The sequence below is a fragment of the Moschus berezovskii genome, chromosome 10 (genome assembly GCF_049115385.1).
Source record: "Moschus berezovskii isolate FMDL1 chromosome 10, NW_MosBer_1.0, whole genome shotgun sequence".
In the NCBI taxonomy this organism is placed as follows: domain Eukaryota; kingdom Metazoa; phylum Chordata; class Mammalia; order Artiodactyla; family Moschidae; genus Moschus; species Moschus berezovskii.
The window spans coordinates 54,069,742-54,092,416 of record NC_142469.1 but is presented as its reverse complement, the minus strand read 5'-3'; the positions used below and the strand labels follow the sequence as shown (position 1 = coordinate 54,092,416).

At 35.8% G+C, this 22,675-nt stretch overlaps 1 protein-coding gene across 2 annotated transcripts in view; it reads left to right on the top strand.

Moving 5' to 3' along the window:
• GRIK2 (glutamate ionotropic receptor kainate type subunit 2) overlaps positions 1-22,675 on the top strand; it is a 772,190-nt gene that overhangs the window by 356,087 nt on the left and 393,428 nt on the right. For both annotated transcript variants that reach the window (XM_055433591.2, XM_088840933.1), the window contains exons 4-6: positions 876-1,057; positions 10,188-10,241; positions 14,128-14,301. In XM_055433591.2, the coding sequence (XP_055289566.1) occupies positions 876-1,057; positions 10,188-10,241; positions 14,128-14,301 (410 nt within the window). The remainder of the gene's footprint in view (positions 1-875; positions 1,058-10,187; positions 10,242-14,127; positions 14,302-22,675) is intronic.

Sequence of the window (22,675 nt, the reverse complement as noted above, 5' to 3'; positions counted from 1 at the left end):
CGCATTATACACAAACGCTTTACCTTCTGAGGCACCACGGAAGTCATAATAAGATAATTTTTATTCCTGTTTCCAAATGAAGGTATACATATACACCAAATTCATTGTAAATAAATAAATAAAAAAGAAGCCATCGAAGTTTTTAATAACAGAGAATAACTGCATTAAGTGTATCTACTAAAAAACAGTGTTTAATTAATTAGGCAAACTAGAACTGTAGTCACTGACATGATAACCTGTAAAACATTCTCACAAAACAACTATTAATGTAAAATAAAACCCTCTATTATATATGTGCAAATACATAAGAAATATATGGAAGATAATATTTCAAGCCATCAACCATGATAACCCTCTGGGCGTAGAATTAGGGTACAAAGGGAGACTATTTTATTCTATACTCTTTTATGTATTTAAATTGTTTAGATTTAACTAATAGCCATGTATGTCTTTCATTCTTTAAGATATACCCTAAGATTTTTAGAAGTAATGTTAACAAAAATGGGGCTTCCCTGATGGCTCAGAGGGTAAAGAATCTGCAATGCAGGAGCTTCAGGACAAGCAGGTTTGATCCTTGGATCAGGAAGATCCTTTGGAGGAGGAAATGGCAACCCACTCCAGTATTCTTTCCTGGGAAATCTCATGGACAAAGGAGTCTGGCAGAGTTTATAGGGTCACAGAGAGTCAGACATGACTGAGCACATGGCACATTAACAAAAACAACTGGCGATTAGGAATTCTGAAGTAGGAATTTTAGTGGCCACATCATGAAATGTACATGGTCAAGAAAATCAGGCACTGTAGTGTGTTTTGTGATTTCTATGATCCGCTGTGATTTTTCTCTAATGTTCTTCTTTTTTTTTTTTTCATTAAAGGTCTCATTCGCTTGCAGGAGCTCATCAAAGCTCCATCAAGATACAATCTTCGACTTAAGATCCGTCAACTACCTGCTGATACAAAGGATGCAAAACCCTTACTGAAAGAGATGAAAAGAGGCAAGGAATTCCATGTCATCTTTGACTGTAGCCATGAAATGGCAGCAGGCATTTTGAAACAGGTAACTGCTAAATTAAGTTCTTAATTTCTTTATTACATTTGAGTTTGAAGTATGTTTTTTGTTTGTTTGTTTTTGTCCACATTGCATGGCATTTGAAAATTCCCCAAACAGGGGTTGAACCTGTGCCACCTGAGGTGGAAGCACAGAGTCTTAACCACTGGGCTGCCAGAGAAGTCCCCTGGTTTTTGATTTTTAAATGAAGTTTTTATTGTTACATGGGCAGTTTAAAAAAAAGTCAGAGAAGTCACTTTGATATAAATTTTCTAATAAAAAAATCTGACAAGTCCTTTTAAGTAATTGTCTTAAAAGGAAAGTAAAATAGATAGTGATGATCATTGAAATTCTGAGGTTAGTTTCAAATGGCTAAAATACTGTTTGTTATTGTGAATATTGATTAAAGCAATAGATATTTCTATTTTGTGCTGAAATGAGGGAATAAACTTAAAAGCAAAACTAAGAGAAAAAAATGTTCTTTACCTGACATGTATGCTATGCTGAGATACCTTACACATTTGATCTTATTTAATCATCCCACCATAATCAAAGGATTATGTAAAAAGTGATTATGTAATGATTATGTTAAAAATAATCAAATAATTATGTAAAAAAAGATCAAATGATCTGTAAAAATGGAGACTAGCTCCACTTTACAGATGAAGAATCTGAGTCTGATAAATGTTAAGTAACTTTACTAATTCCATCAGCAAGTGTATAGCAGAGGGATTTATATTTCTCCTTAGTGATGTTAAGAACTATTCTTTCCAGAATAAAGCATTGCCCACCTAAAAAAATAATACTAAATCAACTAAAGGAAACAATTCATAGCAGTAAAAACCTCTTACTAGACTTCAACACTATTCAAACCTTGCTGCTACTGCTAAGTCACTTCAGTCGTGTCCGACTCTGTGTGACCCCATAGACGGAAGCCCATTAGGCTCCCCCATCCCTGGGATTCTCCAGGCAAGAACACTGGAGTGGGTTGCCATTTCCTTCTCCAAACCTTACAGCCCACTAAAAAACAATTATTATTAGCTCATATATAAGGGGATTGATATAGGGGGTTAAATAGCTGGTACAAACCTGTACTATATAGTAGAATCTGAATTTGAACATGAGTCTTTGGACTTTGTTTTTTAAGCTCTTTTATACATGCTGACACCAGAAATAAGTCAACTGTCTTGATAAAATTTAGGACAAAATATCTCTACTAGAGGGTTATGCAGATTCAGATGTCAAATTATATCTCATAAAATATAACTACCAATAGTAAATCCCTGTTATAACATGGTTAGTTTATTAAGCAGATGTTTGTCCAATCTTCCAATATGGATGTTGATTTCACTATAATAAAATATTTAATTGGATTTGGAAAATTGCTCTAGTGTTATATTTGAGTAATAAAGAATGTAAGCATGGTTGTGGTTATTTGGTTGGGATTTTTGGAATAAAATGATATAATAAAGTAAGCACTGGAATTTAGAGTTGGAATTTATTTTTCATTTAATAACAAAAATTCTTGATCATGTTCATAATACACAGACTTGGAAAGAATACCTTTCCTTTATGCCTGGAGTGGGTAGCACTGTACTATTTGTCAGTGACAGATAGTATGCTTTCTCTAGACTTCCAACAAGTATGTATGATGATCAATTGTCTTTCCTATAGAGTAATTAACTCTGACTTATTTTGCTGTTTGAATGGTGAGAATATCTATCACTTTTAATAACAGAATTTCTATTCTTTCTTTTATAGATTTATCCATTATTTTATATTTGCTTTCTGATATGTAACCTGCTATTTGGAAAATGAAAACAAAATTAAAGTTGTATTCAAAATATATCAAACCGTAAAATTATGTAATTTTAACAAGATTAGTAGGTGAAAAATCAGAACAAAAGTAAAATGAGAATATGAAAGTTAAGTTGAAGTCAGAATAACACTTTCACATAGAAAGCATGCTTTTCGATTCTATAACACTGGCAGATCACATATGGTGAGGTTATTTTTAAAAACTTACCTTGCCCCAGAAAGCATTTGTCTCATATATGGATCTCAGTTAGTCTAGAAACCAATTCAAAAAGAAAGTAAATAGCTTATTTTTTGTAAATGTAGCAGTACATTTAATAGGACTCCACTTTATAACCTAAGAAATTGTTCCGAGATTCCTCAACACTGGCTAATGATGAATCTCGAAAGAAATGGTTTAAGAGTTGAATAACAGGCATAAATGGAACTTTCAGTTTGTCTATTTTACTCCAAGTACAAATATTAGGAACATCCAGAAAAAGAGATTTTTGTTTGTTTAATTTAAACTAACATAGCTTTTATTAAATTGGGAGCAACCTTAAATTTGAAGTTTTCCTGCCTGAAAGCTTTAAAACTGAGTGAAGCCTGGGCCTGGCTAGATTTCCTCTGAGGCAGATTCAGGGCACTCATTGTTATACATGTATTAATAGCAAGAGATTCCAGTATTCTCAGATTTGCCAAAGAGAATCCTCTATGGTAAGGCCAAGATGATGTGCAGTAAAATCTCAGGAGGACATTCTATCACAGAAAGAAATAGCAACCAAGAACTTTGAAGTCTGTATCAGAGAATGTGAAATCAAATTTTTTAGCCTGGAAAATGTAAAAGCAGGAGCAAAGAAACTGCTGCAGCAGCAAGAAGTAAAATAAAATAAAATTTCAAGAAAGATGTATTAAGTCTACCACTCCAATTGCTAACCTTAAGCAATGTGACTCATGGGCTTCCCAGGTGACTTAGTGGTAAAGAATCTGCCTGCCAAGCAGGAGACATGGGTTCTATCTCTGCATCAGGAAGACCCCTGGAAAAGGAAATGGCAACCCATTCTAGTATACTTGCCTGGGAAATCCCACGGACAGAGGAAGCCTGAAGGGCCACAGTCCATAGGATCACAAAGAGTCAGACATGGTTCAGCAACTAAACAATGATGACACTAAAGACCAGGAGCTGACTGTGGCTCAGATCATGAACTCCTTATTGCCAAATTCAGACTGAAATTGAAGAAAGTAGGGAAAACCACTAGACCATTCAGATAAGACCTAAATCAAATCCCTTATGATTATACAGTGGAAGTGAGAAATAGATTTAAGGGACTAGATCTGATAGATAGAGTGCCTGATGAACTATGGAAGGAGGTTCATGACATTGTACAGGAGACAGGGACCAAGACCATCCCCATGGAAAAGAAATGCAAAAAAGCAAAATGGCTGTGTGGGGAGGACTTACAAGTAGCTGTGAAAAGAGAAGCTAAAAGCGAAGGAGAAAAAGAAAGATATAAGCATCTGAATGCAGAGTTCCAAAGAATAGCCAGGAGAGATAAGAAAGCCTTCCTCAGCGATCAATGCAAAGAAATAGAGGAAAACAACAGAATAGGAAAAACAAGAGATCTCTTCAAATAAATTAGAGATACCAAGGGAACATTTCATGCAAAGATGGGCTCGATAAAGGACAGAAATGGTATGGACCTAACAGAAGCAGAAGATATTAAGAACAGGTGGCAAGAATACACAGAAGAACTGTACAGAAAAGATCTTCATGACCAAGATAATCACGATGGCATGATCACTCACCTAGAGCCAGACATCTTGGAATGTGAAGTCAAGTGGGCCTTAGAAAGCATCACTAAGAACAAAGCTAGTGGAGGTGATGGAATTCCAGTTGAGCTATTTCAAATCCTGAAAGATGATGCTGTGAAAGTGCTTCACTCAATATGCCAGCAAATTTGGAAAACTCAGCAGTGGCCACAGGACTGGAAGAGGTCATTCTTCATTCCAATCCCAAAGAAAGGCAATGCCAAAGAATGCTCAAACTACTGCACAATTGCACTCATCTCACACGCTAGTAAAGTCATGCTCAAAATTCTGCAAGTCAGGTTTTAGCAATATGTGAACCGTGAACTTCCAGATGTTCATGCAGGTTTTAGAAAAGGCAGAGGCACCAGAGATCAAATTGCCAATATCCGCTGGATCATGGAGAAAGCAAGATAGTTTCAGAAAAACATCTATTTCTGCTTCATCGATTATGCCAAAGCCTTTGACTGTGTGGATCACAATAAACGGTGAAAAATTCTGAAAGAGATAGGAATACCAGACCACCTGACCTGGCTCTTGAGAAACCTGTATGCAGGTCAGAAAGCAACAGTTAGAACTGGACATGGAACAACAGACTGGTTCCAAATAGGAAAGGGAGTACATCAAGGTTGTATATTGTCACCCTGCTTATTTAACTTATATACAGAGTACGTCATGAGAAATGCTGGGCTGGCTGAAGCACAAGCCGGAATCAAGATTTCCGGGAGAAATATCAATAACCTCAGATATGCAGATGACACCACCCTTATGGCAGAAAGTGAAGAGGAACTCAAAAGCCTCTTGATGAAAGTGATAGAGGAGAGTGAAAAGGTTGGCTTGAAGCTCAACATTGAGAAAACGGAGATCATGGCATCTGGTCCCATCACTTCATGGGAAATAGATGGGGAAACAGTGGAAACAGTGTCAGACTTTATTTTTTTGGGCTCCAAGATCACTGCGGATGCTGATTGCAGCCATGAAATTAAAAGATGCTTACTCCTTGGAAGGAAAGTTACGACCAACCTAGATAGTATATTAAAAAGCAGAGACATTACTTTGCCAACAAAGGTCTGTCTAGTCAAGGCTATGGTTTTTTCAGTGGTCATGTATGGATGTGAGAGTTGGACTGTGAAGAAAGATGATCGCCAAAGAATTGATGCTTTTGAACTGTGGTGCTGGAGAAGACTCTTGAGAGTCCCTTGGACTGCATGGAGATCCAACCAGTCCATTCTAAAGGAGATCGATCCTGGGTGTTCATTGGAAGGACTGATGCTAAAACTGAAACTCCAGTACTTTAGCCACCTCATGTGACGAGTTGACTCACTGGAAAAGACTCTGATGCTGGGAAGGATTGGGGGCAGGAGGAGAAGGGGAAAACAGAGAATGAGATGGCTGGATGGCATCACCAACTCGATGGACATGAGTTTGAGTGAACTCCGGGAGTTGGTGATGGACAGGGAGGCCTGGCGTGCTGTGATTCATGGGGTCGCAAAGAGTCACTCACGACTGAGCAACTGAACTGAACTGAACTGAACCTAAATGAATGTCCAGATATAACAAGAAGGATAAACTGGCTGCAAATTGTATGCCTGGATAACTGTGTATGTTGATTTGTCATATTATATTATTAACACTAGATCAGTTAAATCTTGGGAAATTCTAACAATATATTTATTTTGGAAAAGTCAATCTGTGGCGTTTCTTTCCTGGAGGGTGACATGGCAGAAACAATTTTCTATTTTGGTCACTCTTTTTTATCCATAAGAAGATGATAATTTTATTCTTTTTAATGAGATCTGAAGTGTGCATATAGTTCATTCAAATGTAGTACTAGCAAGACCTAAATGCTTTAATTAAAAGAAGATCGAGTGCAAGTTCTTTTTAAATTTCCATTGGAAATTACGAGCTCACCTTCCAAGAGAGTATCCCAGTTGTTCACTTTTGTTCATGTTACAGTTAAACTTCTCTACTTAGATTTTAGTTCAAAGCCCATTACTGACTATTGTTTTCAGTATCAAGGACTTAAGGGAGATCAATGAAAGGCACACACAGTCCTCAGTTATTTATTACAGTTTTCTTCTCAAGAAGACGAGGAAGAAACCTGCAGCTGGTGCAGAGCACTGTTTCCTTAACTACATCCCACTCTCCTCCAAAACACAATCTCCAGTATTGGCCTGAGATTCCCAGGTTTTCAAATTATCGAGGAGGAAACAGCCATAATTTTAGAATGTTTTAGATGGTAAAATGGATATATATCTTTGGGAATATAAAATATACCACTTTATAAAAGGCATAGATTATGCCGTATATACCAGCTCCAGGAGTTAGAGATCTGGAGTTCATCTTTATATGCTCTCTCAATTTGTTGGCTAATTTATTCATTCTTATTATGTCTTAGTTTCTTCACCTGTAAAGTAAGTATGATGATAGGAGCTACTTCATAGGTTTTTTAATGAAGCTTAAATTGATTAAAATATGCAGTGTGCTTAGAATAGCACCTAACACTTTTTAGGCATTATGTAACTGTTATTTATAGTTATACATCTGAATTGCTATTTCTTTCATATATCTCTCTATATATTTCTATGCCTATTGAGTTCATAAAGTGAAAAATATTGACATGGGTATTGCTGAGCTGTCACTTAGTAGTTCTGAAGTTGAAAAACCTTTACTGCATATACATCAGGAACAATGAATACCTTCTACAAAGATAATCTTGTAAATTTTTATTTATAAACATTTTCTCTCATTTTGCTTAAATACAAACTTTATCAGTGTTATTGGCTCATATAATTGTTTATTTTTGGCTCATATAATTTTTATCAATTCAGGAAACATTATTTGTTTCCTAAAGGCTGTACATCCAATTCAACTCTGCTTGTGGAGTGGAGGGGAGGGTGTTCCCACCCCACAAGCAATGTTCTGACACCAGCTCATTGTCCTACAATTCAACTCAATTTTGACAGTATCTATACAGAGATACGGAGAAGGCAATGGCAAGCCACTCCAGTACTCTTGCCTGGAGAATCCCATGGATGGAGGAGCCTGGCAGGCTGCAGTCCATGGGGTCGCTAAGGGTCGGACACGACTGAGCGACTTCACTTTCACTTTTCACTTTCACACATTGGAGAAGGAAATGGCAACCCACTCCAGTGTTCTTGCCTGGAGAATCCGAGGGACAGGGGAGCCTAGTGGGCTTCCGTCTATGGGGTCACACAGAGTCGGACACGACTGAAGTGACTTAGCAGCAGCAGCAGCAGCAGCATACAGAGATAGCATCAGCCTCCACAGGTTAAGGGCTTAGTTTTATTAATATAAGACCATCTTTCTGCCCCTTCCCCCACCACCTCAGATGCCAACCACAAATCCAGGTTATCATCTATGCTTCTAACCCATTTGCTGTGGATTGAACTTTTCTAAAATCCCCTCCTTAGGTTTGTTTAACTTTCTAGAGCATCTCACAGAACTCAGAGAAACATTTTTCTTACCAGATTCCTAGTTTATTATGAAAGGATATAACTCAGTAACAAGCAGATAGAAAAGGTGCATAGGTCAAAATATGGGGAGAGGGAAAGGAGCTTCCATGCCCAGTCTGAATAATCTACTCTCCTTGCATGGTCACATGTTCATCAATCTGGAAGCTCTCCAGATCCTCTCCTTTAGGTTTTTATGGAGGCTTCAGTACCTAGGCATGATTGATTGAAGCATTGGCTTGAGGTGATTGAACTCTATCTCCAGCCCCTCTTCCCTTCCAAAAGTTCAGGGGGCAGAGAGGGGTAGAACTGAAAGTTCCAACTTTCCTTTAACAAGGTTGCTTTCCTGACAATAAGCACCCCCGCTCCTGCCCCTGCAATCTTTAGGGGATTTCCCCAAATCACCCCTTTTCACATAAACTCAGTTGTGGTTTAAAGGTGCTTGTCAAAAATAACAAGGCATTCATTTCACTTTTATGGCTCTGAAGTAATTTCAGGAAATGAAGAAAAGAGACCAACTATAATAACAAAAGTTGTTCCCATTGCTTTTATCGTTTGGGAAATTCCAAGAGTTTCTGGAACTCTGTGCCAGAAGCGGGGATGAAAAAATAAATACATATTATCTTATTATAAATCACAATATCACACCTTCTAAATTCTTTTCCTCCGCTCAATTCTTTGATGCCAACTTTCACTAACAAATGTTTCTCCCTTTTTAAAAAGTACATTTTATATGTCCCCCAATTTTTCAAAAAGCATCTATTTTCTCTTGACTGATAGATATTAATTTGGAGAAACACAAATTTTATTAGACCTAATTGGTTAATACCTAACCTATGAACATGGAATACAGAGGATGTAGCAAGGGCAGCCACTTAGTAAACCAATTTGAGTAGTTAGTTGTTTGTAAAAGAGTATTAGATGCACCTGAGAATACTTGTTTAATAAGAGCTCTTCATTCAGCTCAAAAATGCATCATTTTTCAACTGTCATCACCAAATACTGTTCATTGATAAACAGCTATTTCAAATGCATTCTCTATTTTCAGAGAGGAAATTGACACTTATGACTGGAAGTTCTACTCCAAAAGCCCTTGTTTTAGGACTGATGGTCTAAAATTGACAAGAGGTGTGAAAGAAAACATAGTAAATTTCAATTGGTCTAATAATAAAAAGCAATGAAACACTTTGTCTGTACAGTGGTGATTTACATTTGCTTCATTAATACTAAGAAAATGTCTAAAATGCTAAAAAGAAAATTCTGTTGGTATTGTACTTCGAAACACTCTTTTCCTAACTGAGTAACACTTTTCAACAAAATAAAAGGTGTTCCTTATTATGATATTTGTAGTAGGGACATTACAAATATAATGAACTAGGATGTGCTAATAACAGGTTTTGTTTCAAATTTAATGCGTCTTTTAATATGTAAAGCTATAAGCCTTACAATTGCAAATATTCAACTAATAGCTTTTCTATCAAGAGAACTGGTTCAGAAATTCCTTCCTAACCACTAATCTTCTTTAACTATGGAAAAAAGATTTAATTTTACCCAGTTTTAATGTAACCTGAATATTATACACTGATTCTTCATTCAGTTCAGTTCAGTTCAGTCGCTCAGTCCTGTCCGACTCTGCGACCCCATTAATCACAGCACGCCAGGCCTCCCTGTCCATCACCAAATCCCGGAGTTCATTCAAACTCATGTCCATCAAGTCGGTGATGCCATCCAGCCATCTCATTCTCTGTCGTCCCCTTCTCCTCCTGCCCCTAATCCTTCCCAGCTTCAGACTCTTTTCCAGTGAGTCAGCTCGTTGCAGGAGGTGGCCAAAGTATTGGAGTTTCAGCTTTAGCATCAGTCCTTCCAATGAACACTCAGGATTGATTTCCTTTAGAATGGACTGGTTGGATCTCCTTGCAGTCCAAGGGACTCTCAAGAGTCTTCTCCAGCACCACAGTTCATATTAACTATTTTCTTCTCATTTGTCTTATTGACATAGTGTATTTCATATAATACGTATCTTCAATGTTAATATTTTAATATTTATTTTATTTTTTACTTCTTAGGCATTAGCTATGGGGATGATGACAGAATACTACCATTATATCTTTACCACACTGGTAAGTAATTTATGAAAAATATAAACATAATGCTCTAAAGTTTATCATAATGAATTTCAGACTGAAAAATGGGTGTTGAGTGGGAAAAAGTAATATAATGGCAGCACTTTTATAGTTAGAATTTATTTTATTTTGATAAAACCCAAGAGGAATTATCATCACTGATAACTAATGATTCTTGGTGGGAAGCTGATGATTTTAAAATAATATAATTTCAGATATCAATTCAAAATAATGTGTCTTATTTTTATATTGCTTAGAAGACTTTCAGAACATCATAGATTTTAAGATTAGTCTGCTGAGAAATCAATGTTTTAGAAAAGCATAAATTCTTATGTTGTTAGTTCTATTGACTTAACAAAAATCACGTTTGTTTAAGCTGCTCCTTTAGTACATTAAATTTCTATTTTTATTTTGCATATGTTAAGTTGGATTTTTTAAGTATATATGATCTAATTTGCAAATAGCAATTGAATGTTACCTTTATCTTTTGTCTTTAATACTCACTACACAGTTTTTTCTTAATATGCATGCAAACCTGACTTTTGTTTTTTATCAAACCTACTTACCCTTAGCTCTATTTCTTACCAACACATTACCCTAGTTTTCCATTCACTGTGAAACTGGTGTCTGTCTCTGTCACTAGTTCTCTCCTGCCCACCTCCCGTATATCCAAGTTTGGGCCTGTATCTTATTTTCTTTTATCCTCTTCAATTATTTTTCTCAAAAGTGGTATGTTTTTATAGCTTTAATCATTACCTTTGTTCAGCTGAGATCTAAATGCCCATCTGTAACATTCCTGAATTGTTGTATATTGCTGCATTGCAGAACATTTCTAATTGTTGTGGCTTTAATATAATTTCAAGTAATTTAAACCTTAATGCATTGTCCTCTCAATTGACTCACCTTCTGAATTCTTCAAAACTTCCATTATCTTGACTCCTGTATCGCCAACAAATTCTACTGATTTTTCTTGTGTAGTGTCTCTCAGTTCAGTTCAGTCACTCAGTCATGTTAGACTCTTTGCTACCCCATGGGCTGCAGCATGCCAGGCTTAGGGTAGTGTCTCTAGATGCATCTTCTTGCAATGACCAGTCTCACCAGTGCACTTTCATTGTTAACTCAAAAGTTTTCCAGTTGATCTTCTTGCTTTTAGGAGTCTTAAATTTATCAGAACAAATTATTAAAATTTAGTTGATCACAATAGCGTCTTATAAAAACATTTTTTCTCCAATAAAGATGCATCACACAGTAGGTTGTGTTTTACTGGTAAATACTCTGCTGTATCTCTTTATTACTTCTTAGCAGGTGGCTTTTTGCAGGCCATGGGAAACTTAGTCATGGACTGATGGAGAATGAGCACTTGTCAGCAAATTATGTTTCAATGCTTTGCAACTCAGTTATACCATAATCATAAGATTTTGGGAAATCAAAAGTATCTCTTAAAAAGGAAAAAAAAAAACTAGTGTATGTAGAACTCATTAACCTATATTTGAAGGCCTTTTATAGTTTGAGTCTAACCTAACTTCCCTACTTTCTTTTGTTGCTGTTTTCCTTTATGAATTCTCTTATAGCCAAAATGGTTTAGTCTCTTGAGTAGCTTTTATAGTTACTAATTTTTGTGTCTCTACTGACATTTGGTCTCCTTTTGCCTGTCAAAAGCATGGCCATTCTTTAATGAATGGCCGCTCAGATCCCATCTGCTCTAAGAAGCTGTTCCTGACTATAAAAATTGAAAATCATTTGTCTTGCTTCTGACTGCTTGCACTTGTGCTCTTTTGTCCCTTAGCATATTAGCATATATTGCATTGCTGTGTGTGTGTCTATATATATAGCCATATATATATATATAGCCAAAGAGAGAGAGGCTCCCTGGCTAGATTGCAAACTTTGAAAATTAAAAACCTGAAAATTCCTTATTTTTTTCACAGCACAGAGCAGAACTCAGGCCAGTGTCAGCTTCTCTCCACTGAATTTTGTTCCTATATCTAGTCTCGGGCTTTGGCTCAGCTGGTAAAGAATCCACCTGCAATGTGGGAGACCAGGGTTGGGAAGATCCCCTGGAGAAGGCAAAGACTACCCACTGCAGTATTCTGGCCTGAAGAATTCAGTGGACTGTATGGTCTATGGGATCACAAAGAGTTGGATACGACTGAGTGACTTTCACTTCACTTCACTTCATCTAGTCTATACAGGTGTCTGGGTCTAAGGCAAGCTATGCCCATCCCAGGCCCGATGGCATTGATCTTGCCCTGCCTAATTCTCAATGGTTCTCATTGTTGTCCTCAATATCTCAGGATTACTAATGCTAACTCAAAGAGGGCAGAAGTCCCGCATCTTGAATGTTCTCCTATGACTGCCCTAACAGCTTTAACCTCCTATCTCCTGGGGAAACCAAAGGACGGATCCAGAGCATTCACTGTATAGAGGGTGGAAAGGGCAACCACAATCTAAAGGGTTATTTGTAGGGGAGTTGCTGAGTAGAGTGGAACTATCAGAGTTCTGTAATCAATAAGGTCAGTTTTGGTGCTATTTTTTCCTCAGCTTTGATATAATAAGCTAGAAGCCATATATTGTAACATTTCTTAAAAATAAAAGGCAAGGCAAAAAAACACAAAAATGGCAGTAATCAAAGAAGCAAGATATGGAAAAATACTTGTAGTCAGTTCAGTTCAGTTCAGTCGCTCAGTCATGTCCGATTCTTTGTGGCCCCATGAACCACAGCATGCCAGGCCTCCCTGTCCATCACCAACTCCCAGAGTTCACCCAAATCCATGTCCATTGAGTCGGTGGTGCCATCCAACCATCTCATCCTCTGTCGTCCCCTTCTTCTCCTGCCTTCAATATTTCCCAGAATCAGGATCTTTTCAAATGAGTCAGCTCTTTGCATGAGGTGGCCAAAGTATTGGCTTCAACATCAAGTCCTACCAATGAACACCCAGGACTGATCTCCTTTAGGATGGACTGGTTGGATCTCCTTGCAGTCCAAGGGACTTTCAAGAGTCTTCTCCAACACCACAGTTCAAAAGCATTAATTCCACACTCATCTTTCTTTATAGTCTAACTGTCACATCATACATGACCACTGGAAAAACCGTAGCCTTGACTAGACAGAACTTTGTGGACAAAGTAATGTCTCTGCTTTTTAATATGCTGGCTAGGTTGGTCATAACTTTCCTTCCAAGGAGCAAGTGTCTTTTAATTTCATGGCTGCAATCACCATATGCAGTTATTTTGGAGCCCAGGAAAATAAAGTCAGCCACTGTTTCCACTGTTTCCCCATCTATTTCCCATGAAGTGATGGGACCAGATGCCATGATCTTAGTTTTCTGAATGTTAAGCTTTAAGCCAACTTTTTCACTCTCCTCTTTCACTTTCATCAAGAGGCTATTTAGTTCTTCTTTACTTTCTGCCATAAGGGTGGTATCATTTGCATATCTGAGGTTATTGATATTTCTCCCAGCAATCTTGATTCCAGCTTTTGCTTCCTCCTGCCCTACGTTTCTCATGAGGTACTCTGCATATTTATAGTCAGTTAAATGTAAAATACAGATGCATAAAATTTAAGGGCAAGCTATCCCTAATATAGAGAAGAAAGCTTATACAAACTTTAGAGGAAGTTTGTAGAAAAGCCTATTGTTCCATTGGTGGAATTGGAATAATATATATATATATGTACATGTTTAAGTAGAGTACATATATATATTTACATTGACAAAACATGACAATAAGTATATTTGAATCTTGGTTATTTGTGATATTAAACATCATTTGAGGCACAGTGGTGTTAACTATCCTAAGGGGAGCAAGAATACATAACTATTTCAATTTTACTTGCCTATGGATATTTTCTCTTGATATTAACACAAAGAAATTTGTCTTTTAGGACCTCTTTGCTCTTGATGTGGAACCCTATCGATACAGTGGTGTTAACATGACAGGGTTCAGAATATTAAATACAGAAAATACACAAGTCTCCTCCATCATTGAAAAGTGGTCCATGGAACGGTTGCAGGCACCTCCGAAACCCGATTCAGGTTTGCTGGATGGATTTATGACGGTATGAATACCCACTTTAAAGATAAGTTTGCGTAATTCAAAGTAACATTACATAACTATTGAATCCTCTGGATCCAAACTTTGATTTAGTTATCAATGTTAAAGGCTTGCTATCAGAAGCACAATTGCAAAAATTCTATTAACAAAAATTATCTAAATCAATTTTACATGGCAATTTAGACTTTTATCCATGTATCTCAAAAAGCATTACAACTACTTTTAGAATACTACAATGTAAGGGATTTCTCTAGTTAGTTAGTGCCATGTATAGGATAAATTAGAGACTTGAAAAGAAGATATTAACCTGAAAGTTATCCTTCTGATCTTAACTACCAATATAGGATTACTCTTCATCATGTTGGTTTCTGATATCTGATGTCATATAAATGACAAAAATTTCCCCCGAACTTACCCTTTAAATTTCCAGATTAACCAATAATCACACTGGTTATTTTCAAGTCTTAGTTTTAAACCTAAAATCTACATTAATGCATAAACTATAAAAGGATACATTCTTACATAACTTTAGTTGCTTATACCAGTTCTGCCAATGAAAATCTAATGCAATATAGGTACATAATTTCAAATTTTCTTATAGCTATGTTAAAAAGCATACACAAAAGATACATTTCAATATTATTAATTTATTTTATGTAACCCATTATACCAAAAATGTCATTGTTTATACAATCAATATAAAATTATGAGTGAGATATTTTACATTCTTTTTTTCTACTAAGTCTTTGAATTGGTTTGTACTTGGCACTTTTGTGTTAGTTCTGACTAGTCACACTTCAGGTTCTCAATAGCCAAATGTTGCTGCTGGCTACCTTATAGGACCAATAAGTTTATACTGTACTATTTAACAAATTATAAATGTCTGATAAATTCTCATCAATCTATTTTCTTTAGACAAAGTTACTGCTGTAATTTAGGAAATAGCTGAGTGCTTTGGCAATTTTATATTTCCTGGCTGGATGGCATCACTGACTCAATGGACATGAGTTTGAGTGAACTCCAGGAGTTGGTGATGGACAGGGAGGCCTGGCGTGCTGTGATTCATGGGGTCGCAAAGAGTCAGACACGACTGAGCGATTGAACTGAACTGAACTGAACTGAAGTCATTAAAATGGAGAAGGAAATGGCATCCCACTCCAGTACTCTTGCCTGGAAAATCCCATGGATGGAGGAGCCTGGTGGGCTGCAGTCCATGTGGTCGCTAAGAGTGGGACGTAACTGAGTGACTTCACTTTCACTTTTCACTTTCATGAATTGGAGAAGGAAATGGCAAACCACTCCAGTGTTCTTGCCTGGAGAATCATGGGGGAGCCTGGTGGGCTGCTGTCTATGGGGTCGCACAGAGTTGGTCACGACTGAAGTGACTGAGCAGCCGCAGCAGCAGGTCATTAAAAAGCATCTTTCTAAATGGAAATTTTGCAAGCAGAAACATCCTCTATCCTGATGTGTGGAAAAGCCTTTTCTATTATAGTTGCTATATTCCCATTGTTTCAATGGGGCTTCAAAGTATGTTCTTAATGTTGTAGCAAAATAAGGGAAAATTTGTTATTTCTTTTCCCTTGGAAGAAGATTTAGTAATACAAACTGAGTGTCTTCACAGAGACTGTGAAATAAATAAAATAAATGACTAGAATTTGAAAATGTCTTATGGCCACATTAATTAAAAAAATATATGAGGCGAATTTTACTCCTTTGTATAAAAATAGGTGATTGATTAGTTCTAGTATTTTAGTTTTATCTTAAGTTATATTTGAGAGACTTTATTGGGAGGAAAATACATAACCTAAAAATGAAGGTATTTTTCCTCTGAAGTACATCCAGATTAAAAATAGAATACAACTAATAATTAATTACAAATATTATAGTTTATCCCCAGTTTGAAGATGGTGAATCAAACTTTTGGTGCCTAATAGACAATGTTACTTTTAAAAATTAAAATATATACTACCTTTTAAATTATTTTAATCGTGTATATATTTTTCCATATATGCTTTCTAACTCTCTTTCCTTTTCTTTAATTTCAAGATGGATTTTGTTATTTGTTATTCAAAATGATGTCTAATGGTTTTAGGAAAAGTATATTAATAAGTATCATGACAGTTTTAACACTTTCATACTTTAAGACTTCCACTTATGTGTCCAAGAATTAGTGTCCTTTTTATACATCAGAATTACAAAAATTATCCAGCCTTACTTTTGCACTCTCTGTATTTCTATATGATTCCTGTATGATGCTACATGTCATCCCCTGAAAATTCTAATAAGTAGACTATTGAAAGAGATAAATTCAAAGGAAGGTAAATTAATTTCTTATCTAGAAAGGTAAGGGCTCTCAGAGAGAATTAATTTTCATAAAATGGATCAAAAAGACAAGAGTGTTAGGATGAATGCAGTTTGGGTTTTTTCTTTCTAGTCCGTTCCTCAGTTCTGCCCTTCTTCTGTACTGACAAGTACTTTAGTGGGAATGGAAAAGTGATAGAACAAAAATGCATTGATGAGAAAATGATTAGCCTATTTATTGAAAATTCTGGGCATTTTATATAATCCATAGATATTGACATCTTCAGAAGAATTTTTAATGCCAACACTCTCTTCTTTGTTGTAGTCATGAAATATCTTTTCAAATAGATCTTAAATAAGGAAAATAAAGAAAGTATAAGAGATAATTGACTCTCTATATATTTTTATTTGAGTTTCTGGAAAATATAAGTTTCATCAGAAGGCTTACAGAACATTGTTTAAATGAATGACTGAAGATAAATTTCCCTATGTGAGCACTTTCTGAATATTTTTTACCTAAAAATGTCTGTCAGCCATTTATGTCATTATATTTATAAATAGAGCATGGAACACAAAGTATTTTGGAAATAAACATAAAATTTGCTATCAAAATAAAGACCTTTTAAAATGGATGCAGACTGATGACTTTTTTTTACAATTTTCCTTTTGGAAAATTGATATTATCTTTTAAAGTATTTTCATTATACAGTATTATATAATATAAAAGATCATAAGTAAGATATTTTATTATATAAAATTAATTAATGATAAATACTACAGGCTTATTAAAACAAAACAGTATGAGATCTGTATAAAAATGTTGGTATATTTATACCTTGTATGAGTATTCTCTTTCTTTTTCATTTGAATTTATATTGTAAGCATTGTCCTAGCTATTAAAGGAAAAGAAATTAATAAGCTATTTCCTCTGTGAACAGAGTAGGAAATTAAGAAGATTCTAGTTAGAAAAGAGAAGAATTATAGCCTAGCATTGTAAAGTTGGCGACATTTCCTGTAGTCAGTTCATGAGATCTCAGTGTTTATATATCCCTTGTTCTTTTTTTCCCTATGGTCCCATTAAGAAATAGATTATCAGCAAAATTCCTAGAGTTGGAGCAAGACTCATTATTATCAGCATCATAGTCATTTGTCACTATGTAAGATCACAGTGCTTAGACTTTCACTTTCTTTATATTTGAGCTATAAAAAGGAACAATGAGTGAGATTCATAACAATTTTTCTGGTTGACTTAGCACCTTAATTGACCCCTGGGCTAAGAGTTTATCTGCTAAGTGACTTGAATACAAGATTATCTCTCCCATAATTGTAGTTCCTTCTTTAATGGTCTGGAACATCTTATTAAAGATATTAATGTTAGTAGTAGCTCAGTAGAACTCTTATCTTTATTTGGTATAAACCCAATCAGAAAACCAACTCACATAGTACATCCAAGCCTGATCTCATCAGGAAGGAATGATGCATTCCTTCACACAGATAAGAGTTTTGTTTTTAACTCCCTTCATCTTTCTTCCACTCTTCTCCATGCCCACACACTGCCATCCAGGTAGTGCTTTAAGATCTTCCCTAAAGGACATGGCTACCAACTCCTTGGAGAATCCCATGGACAGAGGGGCCTGGCAGGCTACAGTCCATGGAGTTGCAACGAGTCAGACACAATTGAGCAACTAACATATACATGAACCCGCATTGTAAAACCCTTTCTCTACTGCTCATCCTTTATCAATTATTTTACATATCCATCCCCTTGGGAGTGGGGAAGTCCCCTTCAATGAACATTATCACTGTCCTTTACCCCATAATCAAATGGCATTTCACCCCATCTTCTGACCAGATGTCTATTTTCCCAGGCACAATTACCATAGGGTGGGAATTCGCTTTTTTGAACTCATCGGAGTTTGACAGTGGTTACATTCACCATTGATTTATTGAATTTCCAGCAATCTTAGTTTCAGATAATAAAATCTAGTACAAACACCTGAAGGTAAATTTTAAGTTCAGCTATATCCTGGAACTCCTTCCCAGTGCTCCCAATATGCCATGGATCTCTTTTTTTTGTTGTTTCTTAATTAGAGGATAATTACTTTACAATACTGTGATGGTTTTTGCCGTACATCAGCATGAATTGGCACTAGGTATACATTTGTCCCCTCCCTTGTGAATATGCCATGAATCTTAATAATTAACAAACCTGTGATCCAGGTAGTTTACAAATACCATTCTTATGTTGATATATAATACTACATGTGTTTCTTGACAAGGTTGCAAAACATACATTATTATTGCAACACATATCAATAATGACTGTTGATTGGCTTACTGGTTTGGGAAATTGAAACTCTTAGATATTTACTTCTTCATTTTCTTTCTCCTCTCTTCACATCCATCCAACAATCAAACACTGTCAAATTTATTGTATCAATATCTTTCTTAACTATATTATCTTTCCACCTCCGGAGCTATGCCTTGATTAAGGACCCCGTGGTCTCTCCCTTAGCTGTTGGAGTAGCCTCCTCACTGAGTCCCACTCCTAACATCTCTCCTAACTTACCTTTTTCCTAGTGTGATCTTACCAAAACATTACCTGTGACTCCTTGTCATTTGCTAGGTGAAATTTTAGCTCATTTGCCAAGCCTTCAAGGCCTTCCACGATCTGGTTTCTGCTATTTGTCCAGCCTCATATTTGCCTACTCTCTGCTCTTCCATCTCACCATCTCACCGTGGCTGAATCAGCAGTGCTTATACATCTCCTCATTTCAGCACAGAATATCCTCATTGTCTGAACCACTTACCCCTGTTTGAATGTCTGGTGTATTCTTACTCGTGCTGTAATTTTCAGGACTTATGTAGCATTTTCTATGAATTTTCTCTGAGTCCTCTAGATATTTCAAACATATGCACCTTTATTTATGCACTTGATATACAACTCCATGTTAAAATTTAACTCTGGGACTTTTCGTTTGTTTTCATGTCCCTTTCTCAATAGATTGTAGGCTATTTCAAGGCAAGAATTAGGTTTTGTCTGTCATTCCTGAAGCCCTAGACTAAGTTCTGTAACCAATGCAAAGTAGGACTCATCATGAGGGATGACTGCATGCCTGAATAAATGTGTGGGTTAATTTGTTTTAATCATGCTGTGTGCGTATTCTAATCATTTCCCAAAATGTGTTCTGGAGAGCTTTTTTTAATCTACCTACTAGCATTTTATTATCAAGATATATAATCACTTCAGGTCAGTTCAGTCGCTCAGTCGTGTCCGACTCTTTGCGACCCCATGAATCATAGCACGCCAGGCCTCCCTGTCCATCACCAACTCCCGGAGTTAGAAAATTCAATTAGGCTAGTCTCAATTATTTGTTAGAATAATACCTGAAAAGACAAAAATTAGAAGTGCTTTTGATTAAATAGTGAAAACTTAGTGAGTTAGAGTAGTTTCCATTCTCTTTTACAAAAGAAGGGAGGATATTTAGAAGAGAGGTCTTTATGTATTTAAATTCCAGTGTCCTCCTAACTAAGTATTATTTCTTTATAAAAACAGACCATGATCAATAAACTATTATTTCTTTCATCATTTGATTAACTTAAAACATAATGTCATGCATATACCTTCACAGCAAGGAGTTAGCTCATGAAATAAGGGAGCACAGTGATCACTCTGTTACTGTACAAAGATTTACCTTTAGAAAGTCAATGAAAATTGTACTGCAGAGAAATAAAGGATAAACAGCAGGCTATCATTTGCTGCTAGAATTACAATCTGCCTTAGCTGTTGTCTGCTTGTCTTAATTAGCTGTAGCTACTTTATTTGATTCACTTGAAATGAGAATAAATACAGGACTTTTCCAGACAATGGGTCAAACTAACTTGCCATTTTTTAATCAATAAAGACATTTTGAAAAGGGTTGTTTTATTTCATATGCCACTACAACATCAAAGGTATAAAAAGTAACACAATAATGAATTAATTATCCTTTCTTTGATCAGCTTTATTCACGAGTATGTTGTACACAATACTCTGGATTTTATACCAGGAACTCAGGGTGGTAATGAAGTCAGTACTTCTGTTTCCTCAAAGAACTTAGGGAACTGACAAAATCAAAAGACTGTGGATATCTTACTGATCACATCTTGTATCTTTATCAGTACAAAAATCATATTCCAACTTTAATTTTTAATTTCAAACCGATTTGGTATTTCTTTAGTTGTTCTAGTTACTAAATTCTCTTTCAAGTTCTTGTTAAAATCCCTTGTTTTCCACACTATTTTGTGACAGCAAGGACAAATATATATATATTTACCAGGGACTTTAGATAACTTCTTAGCATTTTGCTGAAAATGTGTAACATTTCACAAAGTTTATTTGCATAACTGATATTTTCACCCTCGTCTTTACCCCAGAAGAAATGTTTTGTGGTCTGTATTATAAATGAATATGGCAGAAGATATTTTCCATAAGATGTTTCAGGGTACGTAATGAAGCCATAAGCACAAAACTGAAAAGGACATGAGTATGTGGCATGAATAACATAATGGTCTTGTATTTCTTCACTTTATATACCTATTCCTTGATGTACTAAGCTGCAAGTTGAATGTGAATATAAATAATTGAGATGACTTGGCAACCTCCATTTTTCCATTAACATGGAAGATTCCGTCTAATTGCCTTTGTTCATTGGCAGATTAAATAATCAGCATTTGTATAAAGCTGATAAAGAGATAAAGTTTCCATTTTAAGTAACTGTTTTTTATGTGAAAGATGGCAGTAATGCACTTCCTTCATAGTTGTGTTATTTTTTAGGTCAATTTTAAAACTTTCCACTTGGAAAAAGTAAGGTTGAATCAAAAGACTTGCTGTCCTGAAAATCAAAATTTATCTTCAAAGCATTGATCTCAGATCATGTACTACAAACTTGTAAAGGATTAATATATTTCTGTTCACAGTTTTCCTCAGCTCTTTCTTGTATATTTAATAGCTACATAGTTACTTATGTATGTAAACAATCACAGAGGGTATGAGGAAGTGTGTTTAAACAAAAGTCTGTGTTGTTCAAAATAAGGATCCCTCAAGTGATAGTCTATGACAAGAATACCTAGAGAAGATGATGGCCAATTTTCTGACAAGAGGGCAAAGTTCAACATTCCAGAGTCTAGAAATCGCAACATTCTGAGATTTAAGATTCCACATTTGTACTGATCATCTGGATAGAATTGAAGCAATGAATGTAACCTTGAAATTTAAAAGAAAATCTTCCAAGCAGATCTTAGAGGTAAGGAGTCATCCAATTTGGGAAAGCAAATACAGTGCACACTACAAAGGGAATGTGCATGTATGCTCAGTTGCTCAGCTATGTCCAACTCTTTATGACCCTGTGGACTGTAGTACACCAGGCTCCTCTGTCCGTGGGATTCTTTAGGCAAGAATACTGGAGTGGGTAGCCATTCCTTTCTCCACGGGATCTTCCTGACCCAAAGACTGAACCTGCATCTCCTGAATTGCAGACAGGTTCTTTATCCACTGAGCCACCTGGGAAGCCCACAAAGGGAATACAAGGTGGTTAAGAAAAGAAGCAATGGCTTTTTTTTTTTTAACTGGAGTTGGTGTTCAGGTTAGAATAAGGCTAACAGCAAGTTTAACATACTGTTAAGTGTCCTGGATTAGAGAAGTGGATTGGAAAACAGTGGAAGATAAAGCTGAAATAAAATTTTTACATATCAATTAATTGATTATTTAAATGTACAATATTTACCATATAAGAGTTCAGAATAAAGTCAGTATAAAATAGTAATTGGAATTATTTAAAAACAGAAAGTAAGAGATGACATTGAGGGTCTATAAATAATAAGAAATATTACTCAGATACATATTCCTAATAAACTACAGAAAAGTCCGGGGGAAGCAAGGGTAATTGTTATAAAAGACAATATTTCTCTTCATTGGATCTATTTCTAAAATGGAAAGACAGAGTGGATCTATTTATAAAATGTACAAAGTATGTTTTCTGGCTATTTTGCTTTGAGAGTAAAATACTCAGCTACATTCTGTAATTGAGCATAGAGTA